This window comes from Egretta garzetta, unplaced genomic scaffold, assembly GCF_000687185.1.
Source record: "Egretta garzetta isolate BGI_Z169 unplaced genomic scaffold, ASM68718v1 scaffold768, whole genome shotgun sequence".
Taxonomy (NCBI): Eukaryota; Metazoa; Chordata; class Aves; order Pelecaniformes; family Ardeidae; genus Egretta; species Egretta garzetta.
In genome coordinates this window covers 1,334,192-1,343,704 of record NW_009260594.1, presented here as the reverse complement: position 1 = coordinate 1,343,704, position 9,513 = coordinate 1,334,192, and the positions used below count along the sequence as shown (strand labels likewise).

General features: G+C 41.7%; 1 protein-coding gene across 1 annotated transcript in view; it reads left to right on the top strand.

Moving 5' to 3' along the window:
• The window catches only part of GLIS1 (GLIS family zinc finger 1), a 209,642-nt gene that overhangs the window by 171,959 nt on the left and 28,170 nt on the right, over positions 1-9,513 (top strand). The window contains exon 6 of the mRNA XM_009644649.2: positions 3,062-3,194. Within this exon, the coding sequence (XP_009642944.2) occupies positions 3,062-3,194 (133 nt within the window). The remainder of the gene's footprint in view (positions 1-3,061; positions 3,195-9,513) is intronic.

The window sequence follows — 9,513 nt, the reverse complement described above, 5'->3', positions numbered from 1 at the left end:
ATCCACAGCCTTTCCCTCATCTACCAGGCGGGTCACCTGGTCATAGAAGGAAATCAGGTTGGTTAGGCAAGACCTGCCTTTCATGAACCCATGTTGGCTGGGCCTGATCCCCTGATTGTCCTCCATGTGCGTGCCTGGTGAGCACACTCAAGATGAACCTCTCCATAATCTTCCCCAGTACTGGGGTCAGGCTGACAGGTCTGTAGTTCCCCGGATTCTCCTTCCGGCCCTTCTTGAAGATAGGCCTCACATTTGCCAACCTCCAGTCACCTAGGACCTCCCCTGTTGTCCAGGACTGCTGATAAATGATAGAGAGTGGCTTGGCAAGCTCCTCTGCCAGCTCCTTCAGCACTCTTGGGTGGATCCCATCCAGCCCCATGGATTTGTGGACGCCCAGGTGGCATAGCAGGTCAAAGACTGCTTCCTCCTGGATTACGAGGGGTTTATTCCACTCACTGTCCCCATCTACCAGCCTGGGAGGCTGGGTACCCTGGGGATAACTTGTTGGGCCATTAAAGACTGAGGCAAAGAAGGCATTAAGTATCTCAGCCTTTTCCTCATCTTTAGTGGCAATGTTCCCCCTTGCATCCACTAGAGGATGTAGAGCTTTGTGTTTGGGAGTAACACTATTGATACATAGCACTCATCCAGGTATCCACAGAATCAAGTTGTTGTGTCTGCATGTATCAGGTCCAGTCAGAACTCTTATTTAACTTGACAGGACTGGAAAGGACTGCTTAGTTTTCAAACCCAATTTTGTATTGTCAGGCCATGTGGTTTCACTGCAGCTCCCTAGAAGATCCCACAGGGAGTGCTGTGCATATGCCTCCCACACCACAGGTTGCAAAATTCCCAATGCTTCCTTAGAGCAACCTTTAGGTTTTAATAAGAATAAGAGTCAGAAAGCCATAACAGTTATTGGCCACAGGAAGAGGTTGACTGTGGCACCAAAGTCTTTTGCAATAGCAAGATCTTTGTGACAAGAAGATTTTGTTATATGAAATTCTCAGCTGATTGTGTAAAGCAGCCATGCTCCCTATTCCAAAGGAGAGAACCCCCCCCCATCTTTCTTTCCTGTGGTTGCTGATGTACTTCTTGGGGGAAGGAAGGAGGGAATTACTTCCTAATATCAAAGATTGGTATAATTTGTTCAGCTCTGTGTACTTGGTTGAATGCATTAATGTGTTAACACCCTTTACATCTGGACAAAGGAACAGTCCCCCCTGTTACACCCTGTCACCTGCTGAGGCCTATTTCCAGTTCTACAAAGGAAGGTGGGAAAAATCCAAACTTTGCATTAAGGGGCACAAAGTACTTCCTGCATAAGCAGCAGGAGGCCTTAAGTGTAGAATCCATACAGGACAAATGCGGTACGCACAAATTGCAAACTCAAGCTGCTTGGATGTACCAAGACATCAAATATCCAGGGGTTCATCTCTCTTAATCTCCTAGCTTGAGGAATTTTCCTGCATGCATATCCATACCCTCCCATAGACTTATCAAGCCTATCTTAAAATAATGTTGGTTTCTTGCCTCCCACGCCTTATTTGGTAGGCCAATCTAAATCTGCACTCCTCCAGTGGTTTGAAATCATCTTCAGATTTCCTGTCTCATTTATTCATGATAACTTTATGAATACTTGATCCTGTGTTTTTTTGTTTTGAACTTAAAAGGCATCTGAAAAAGCAGCAGATTTAAAGTGCATAAAGTCCCTCTCTTAAAAGGGACCAAAGCAAATCTGACTGATAAAGAAATAATAAAGCCTACAAATATTTCACTGAAATGTATTATAGGAAAAAACCCGTTTCACAACTAAGTAAATCTCAGTGTTATTGAAACAGTGACAGTCTACTTTGGAAAAAAGGGGAAAAGACTGTTTATACTCACTTGCTCATTTTTGGTTATAACTCGGCAAAGGTAGTTGTCTGTTGGTATCAGCTTCCCAGGAGTTCTGAGTGGAAATGACTTAGCCAAGAAAGAAAAATGAATGGGCTGCTCTGCCCGCAAGTCTTGGCTGAGATATGCTACCAAAATGTGCCATCTCCGATATAAAATAAAATGCTTGAGCATAGACTTACATCAAAGGAATCCTGAATATTTAGTTCCTAGCCTAGAAGGTGACTGCAGTGGTAATATTTGGATGTTCTGAAACGCTTTACAAGAACAAAAAAGGAGAAAGTTAGCTGTTAATTTAGTAGTAGTTTAAGCTTAATTGGCTGCAGATGCACTTTGTGATCCAAACGTTAGATATTTATCTTGAACCGACAAATGGCTGTATAGCAGAATTCTAAATAGGTTTGCCTGGACCTTTTATTTAGAAATAACCAAACCCAGGGGAGATCGGTATGCAAAACTGTAAACATAAAGACAATAACTATTTATTAATGGCTATAGAATATGATGGCTGTTTGTGTAATGTGAGTACGGTATTATGACAAAAGCTTGGCAACATCAGCATGTTTGAAAGGGAATTAGAAATGCTTTTCTTTCTTAATTCTCCTCTCCTGCTGTTTTTAATATGATCGACATTGTGGTTTTCAAGAGTTTGCTTCAGACGCTTTTGCCAGAGCTTTAATTTACATGGAGAACAGCTGACATATCAGTGATACCTCTTACACATTACTGACAGCGTATTATTCCACCAGTTCTAATCTGATAAGCACAAACACTTTCCTTTCCCTATCAAATGTCTTTCCAAGTGTGACAGCTACAAGGTGATGCAATCCTTTTGCCACAGAACCCAAGAAACTACAGAAAGTCTGGAAATTTGCAGTTAAATCACTCAGGAAAGTTTGAAGAAACACAGGGTACATTATTTTCTGGAGCAAACTGTTGTTGATTTAAGATTAGCACACTTAACTTGTGTGCTTAAGAAAACCAAAATTATTTCTAATTAAAAATTCCAAGTAATAGATACGTCCTTAATTACACCTAAGTTCCTAAGAATGATATTTTGTTCCTTCCCTCTATACATAATCTTTAAGCAAAGAGACATATGAATTTAATTAAAGTAATTTGGTTTACTTTGAAATAAAATGTTTGTTTTATCCTCCTCTTGTAGCTAAATTCATGTACTGATATCGAACAAGATGTACTAAGCGAATGCTTAGCTATACAACAACTCCATACATCTTCACAACACATTTTGGATGGGAAATGTGGTAGATCTGTAGGTCATCATGATTTAATAACAGGTAAGAATACTTTTAATAAGTATGGTGCTAAATATGTCATATAATACAGGATTTAAAATGGAAAAGCTTATGGGTCTGATTTGCCACTATGGAAGATGAGAAAAAACCCCTAACAATTACATTGAAATAATTTTGTGAGTTGTTTGCTAAAGCCTGACTTTTTTTTTTTCAGAGTTAGTCAGCCAAATAGCTCCTATTAATTTCACATGAAGGGGGTAGCAGCCCTGCTGAAAGTCAGCCTCTATCCATTTGTTCTCTTTTATAAAGTTTGCCTTGGCTTCAGCAGAATGCAGGTGCATGAGCTTTGCTAAAGCCAAATGAGTCCTCTAGCAAAGACAAAGGCACGCAGCAATAAGGTTTTCCAGCTCTTCAGGAGCTGCAGAAAAGTTGATGAGGCTGTGTATTATCATGCACTGTGTGATTGTAACAAATGATATGGTAATGTATGAATGGAGCAAAGCTTGAATTTGAAATGTCAAACATGTTTTAATTATTTTTTCTAGTATTTAATCTTTCCTTCATTCCTTCTTGACTGTCTTGTCTATCTGTCTTGTGGTTTGAACAAGATCTGGCCCCTTTCAGGGACCTTAGGCTATTCTATACATTTTGTAGGAAGACCAAAAGATGCTTCCATTCCCTTCTGCTGGAAATAAGATCTAGATTCACAACTTTAGAACCTGACCAGAGGATCCTGAATCAGGGATGTAGCAATCTCAGGTTCTTTGTTTAGCCAGCAGAGTGAAAGAGGCCATCAGTTTAACTGTAATCTGCCTCACCCTATGAATGCACCCATATCACTCCACTGATTCTAGAGATTAGAGTGAGGAGCCTTTCACTCTAATTTCACTCTCAAATCTGTTTCTGTTCATGTTAACTATTTAGCCCTTTTTCTAATTTTTATATTCATTTTATTCTTAGTTTCAGCAACATCATGTATCAGTGAGTTGCAAAGCCCACACTTTTTTGAAAAAATACTTTCCTTGATTAATTTTGCATGTGCAACTTTCATATGATGTTTGATGAGAATAATATGCACATAAACTTTTCCTTGGTCTGCTTTGGTGGAACCTGCTGTTGGAGAACCATTCATTTCACTGCCTCTGAAACTTCTCTAACTCTGTAATATCCATTTTGGGATGGGATAACCAGTACTATGCACAAAATTCCAGATTATGCCACTCAGTTGATTTACAAACTGTCATCATGATGTTTTCTTTTGTCATTCTGTGTCATTTTCCAGACACATCCCAATATGTTACTCATTTTTTAATGGCAGCTGCGTATTAGAAATGGGATGGATATATGGCAACATTTTACCTCTAGCACATTCTAGGAGAGACTCTCCAGAAAAAAAGATGTAGCAGATATTAATCACTTTTTCATTCTAGAGTTGTTTCAATAATAATGCATACTAAACCCAGTTTTGGATTGGGCTAGTCCTAATTCTGGGGCAAGAATGTGGAGTCTGGTATACCCATGCTATGCCTAAGAGTGGAGGACAGTTTGAATCATAGAGTCATAGAATACTTTGGGTTGGAAGGGACCTTTAGAGGTCATCTAGTCCAACCCCCCTGCAGTGAGCAGGGACATCTTCAACGGGATCAGGTTGCTCAGAGCCCCCGTCCAACCTGACCTTGAATGTTTCCAGGGATGGGGCATCTACCAACTCTCTGGGCAACCTGTTCCACCCTCATTATAAAAAATTTCTTCCTTCTAGTCTGAATTTACCTTCTTTCAGTTTAAAACCATTACCCCTTGTCCTTTTGCAACAGACCCTACTAAGAAGTCTGTCCCTATCTTTCCTATAGGCCCCCTTTAAGTATTGAAAGGCTGCAATAAGGTCTCCCCAGAGCCTTCTCTTCTCCAGGCCGAACAACCCCAACTCTCTCAGACCTTTCCTCACAGGAGGAAGTCTTAGGATTGCAGAGCAGAGCCAAGGTGAGACACAAAAACACAGGGATGTCATTTTTGAAGACTTTGCTTTCAAAATTGCTCAATATTAGAAAATCTTCAGTGCTATTAAAATCCAAAATTATTCATAAAATTATTTAGCTTAGAGCTAAATTAAACTATCTTGATTTAAGATGCACTTTATCCTCTTTCAATTCCACTGTGGAGGAGAGGCTTGACTTGGTATTACTAAATATGTTTTAAATTGATTTAGTAACTGAGTATGAGCTTTCCAGACAAACCCTAGCTTGTTTCTGTTGAGGCTTAGAGAAATCCAATGGTGAACTGGGATTAGAAAACAAAAATGCCTGCTGCTAGTTCATTAATATATTTTGCTTTGTAAGAGTAAAGTAATAAATTACTAAAAATTACTTAGGCAAGAATTGCCTGCTTTTTTTCTCACTCCAAATCTTAAAAATAAAAACAAAAAATGCATCCTGCTTGACACCTCCTGTTCTCCTTTCTAGTTCAAGTTCTACTACAATGTTGGAATGTTAACTGGTGAACAGAATGGAGTAGAAAGGGAAATAACCCATCATTCTAACATTGTTCCCCTGGGAGTCTGCACTCACAGTTTATATGTGGCTCCTTGAAAAGTGGCAGAAAGCTGGAGGGGGTGGGGGGATTATTTCCATTCTCTGCCTTTGTCATCTGCACTCTTAAGATCAGTGAGGGCAGCGCATGGCCTCTGCTCTCTGCCCTTGACAGTCCAGCATAGCTGAAGGATGGCTTGGCCTCTTACTTCCAGGCAGGACAGGAAAGACCAGTGACATTTCCCTCAGAACAGGCTGCACTTAAGAACCTCAGAAATAGCCTCAGATTTCAAGTGACAACAATAAACCAGGAAAAAAGTTATTAACTTACAGATAAACAGACCATCCCTAACCTCTCAGTGTCATTTCTGAGAGCCTCTTGTGAAATTCAGTATTTTATCTACCAATACTGGCTTTCTCTGATTGATTTCTTTGCTGATTATATCAATCCATCACCAGGATGTTGTAAAAACCCTAGTAAATCTTCCCTGATCCTTCCATCAGGTCACCCCATATAAGACCCTATCACATGCACAGTATGAAAAAATGCCAGGGAAAATAAATCAAGATTTGAAAGACTGTTTTACAGTGAAACAGAAGTTTCTTCATACTATGTGTAGTACAATTCCATAGGCAAAGCTGTTCCTCTGTCATTATTTAGGGCATATAAGCCAAAGTGCTGATCCTTACAGAATTAAAGTGTAATGACGTTCCTGCTGCCACCTATAGTCTGCAGTGATTGCGTATTCCCTCTTTCAAATAAGCAGAGGTAGTATTTCCGGAGAAATCAGCTGTAATAGGATATATATGGATAAATACAGTATACACAGTATATGATGTCCTCTTGATTCCACTTGAAAATATGAAAATGTTCATGGTTTGGGTTTTTGTTTTGAGTTTGTGGGGGTTTCTTCCTTTTTTTCCTTCCTCCCTGCCCCCAAGAAACCACATTATTAATGTGCAGAGCTCTGGCCTTTGGGGATCACTTGGATTCCTGGAGAGTTTCAGTTTTGTCTTTCTCCAAGTTAAAGCACATTTTAAATATGTCAGGGATGAAAGCCAATCACAGGAAAAATGAAATATTAAAAAGCTCCCGTCCCTTGTGTCCAAGTTCAAAGCAGGTTTGTGCTTAGGAATGGGTAAGACAGTGAGCAAAAGAATGTTTCGCAGTCAGAGGAACCCATTGTTTGCTTAGATCTTCCTCCTTTTCCCCTCCTCGTAAGTAAGATCCTTCATGGCTGCACACATTCAACTCTAGCTGTGCCCAAGAGCTCGTACCACTCTCCCTGCAAAGGAAGTGTCTCCGTTTAGGTGATTCCACTCAGTCGTTTTCACTGGGCACATTTTATTATTGTTTTTATGGTCTCTGTTAGCATAAAGCTGGGGGAAGAAAAAGCTGCTGGTCACAGATGCTCAGAGTACTGTTTTGGCAACAGATGTTAAGGTTAAAGGCCAAGCCATTTAAAATATTGATTGATGACATATATTTACAAGCTAAGATGGTCTATGCGTGAAGAGGCCTAAGGTGCACAGTCCTGAAAGTGGGTTGCACTTGCAGGAGTAGTCATTCATAACAGCTCCACAGGCTTCTGTGTGACTTCAGGTACTCAGAATGTTATAGCTTGCTGCTGGAAAACAGGAAGAAAAACTGTAAAAGAAGTGAAATTTTAGAAGTATTGAAAATACTACTGAGGCTGGAATAGCAACTGCTTTTCTTCCCTTGGCTTCTTCCATTGTCGAGGCACGTAGTTTCCTGAGCAAAGACAGGATTTCTCTCCCCTCAAACAGCTCTTCCTTTCTGTTAGGGCTTGGCCGTGGGAAGGACCTTATGCACCCTCATATCAGCAGATACCTTCTGCTTCCCTGACCATGGCAGTCCACTCTCTCTCTTTCCTGATAAACCGCCACTACCAATATTTCCTTCTAAGAGCACCATCTTTGGGCTTAACACACATGAACATACCATTAGGTAGTCATGGAATCAGAGTGACAGCAGCACCAAACTTTAAGTCTCATAAGTCTGGAAAAAGAATATACATATCAAAACTTTTTACACTCAAAATGAATTCCAGTAGCAGCATAAATGGCTGATAGCTGATAGTAATCATAGTGCCTAGTATAGTACACCCTGCATAGTGCCCAGGGCCAGAGAAAGGCCTGTCCCTCGGAAGGAAGGAAAGTTAATGTTCTGTTGGAGTGCCCTTGTCTTGCACTGTGTAAGGCAAATAACTTTTAACTTAAGTACCAATTTGATTCTCAGTGACTCAACAGAAATGACTAATGTCTCATTGCAGACTCACATGGAATCTTATAGTAAATCCCATCTTCCCTTGTGTGTGCCACATGGCCCTCAAAGTACTGTTAATTACAGGCAGACAGCCCATGCAAGCAAAGCATGTGAACAATAAGGTGGATTCGCTGCCTGCGTTGGCTCTTGTTTTGGCTTTCTCACTGTCCAGAAGCTTTAGGGATGGATGCAGCCCTCCTCCAAATGGTAGGCTGTGCAGTCTCAGAACCTCACCACCAGGCCCAGGAGCACACGTCGCTGTGCCTGATGCCAGAGCAGCCTTGCAGCTCCCCCCATCCCTGCCACTAGCCCTGTGTCTGAGGGACACACTCTGTGCAAATTGGGACTCTGGGTTTAGTCCTGTTTTCTTAGGACGCAAGGCTTATATAATAATTTTCCTCATCAGTCCCCTTCCCCACAGTATTTTTTTTAAATCCATTAGCCAAGCTCAACCACATTTGACAAATGCCTCAGAGATAATTGCATTCTGACAAGTTTCATGAATACTGGCAGCTGGACACCAGAGAGTGGCACCCAAAATTAGTGTTCCCACTGTGGGAGAGGCAGGCAGGGCTCAGCTGTGACACACGCTGCTTGGCAGCAGGCAGCACGCGTGTAGTGCCACATTTGTCAAAGTGTCACAGAGGATATGGGGACAACTGGGTTTACCCTGACATGATTCAGCCGATGTTGTGGTGGGCTGCTGATCCAGCAATGCCATGGTGAGGGGCTGTCAGTGCGAGGGGAGCCAGCGGCTTCTGGGGTGAGGCAGCACGAGCTGCGGTGTGGAAGGGGAGTCAGGGAGACAAGAGACACCACGTGTCAAACCGAGCGTGAGTGAGGGCGTTGTCGTAAATAAAGATGTTGGAAAAAGAAAACTCACTGATGAACAAACTCCACAAGCCTCAGCACTCATATGCTCCAAGCAGGGGCCTTTTTCAGAGGAGGTGTGATCAGTAAGTCAAAAGATGGATAAACTAGGGTGGATGGAAGAAGCCCTACTTTAAATAGGAGAGGAGACCCACAGCAATACATCTTTTTCAAGCACAAGAGTGGGCAATGGCTGTCTATTCTAGTAGTTCCACAGCTGGGTAAACTCCTCTGCATAGCGGTTGGGCATGGCAGAAACTTAGGGTGACAGGGATTCTGGTTTCATTTGGTTTTCTAATGGGGCAGGTTTGAGTGTATGGGATCATGCAGGACTCATCTCCTGGACATATGGATATGCAGGGTGGGTTTTTTTAACATTTTCTTACTTCTGTAGAGGAATATGCTGATTGTAGGTACTCTGCTACTCTGTCTTTCTCAGGCACCTCAAGCAAGGATTTGAACTATCCTCAGCAGCTGAGACAGTATGGAAGGAGCCAGGAGAGACCTCTTAAACATTCAGGGGTGGGATTGTAAGATAAAACATTTGAGTGTGTTTACTGGCCACCACACTGCTAAAACTATCTTTTGAGGGGTTTTGAGCTTTTGGGCAAGTTATTGACAGGGGCCAGTAGTAGTCTGCTAGCCTTAGTGAGCATGAACATCTCTTTTTAGGTTCAGC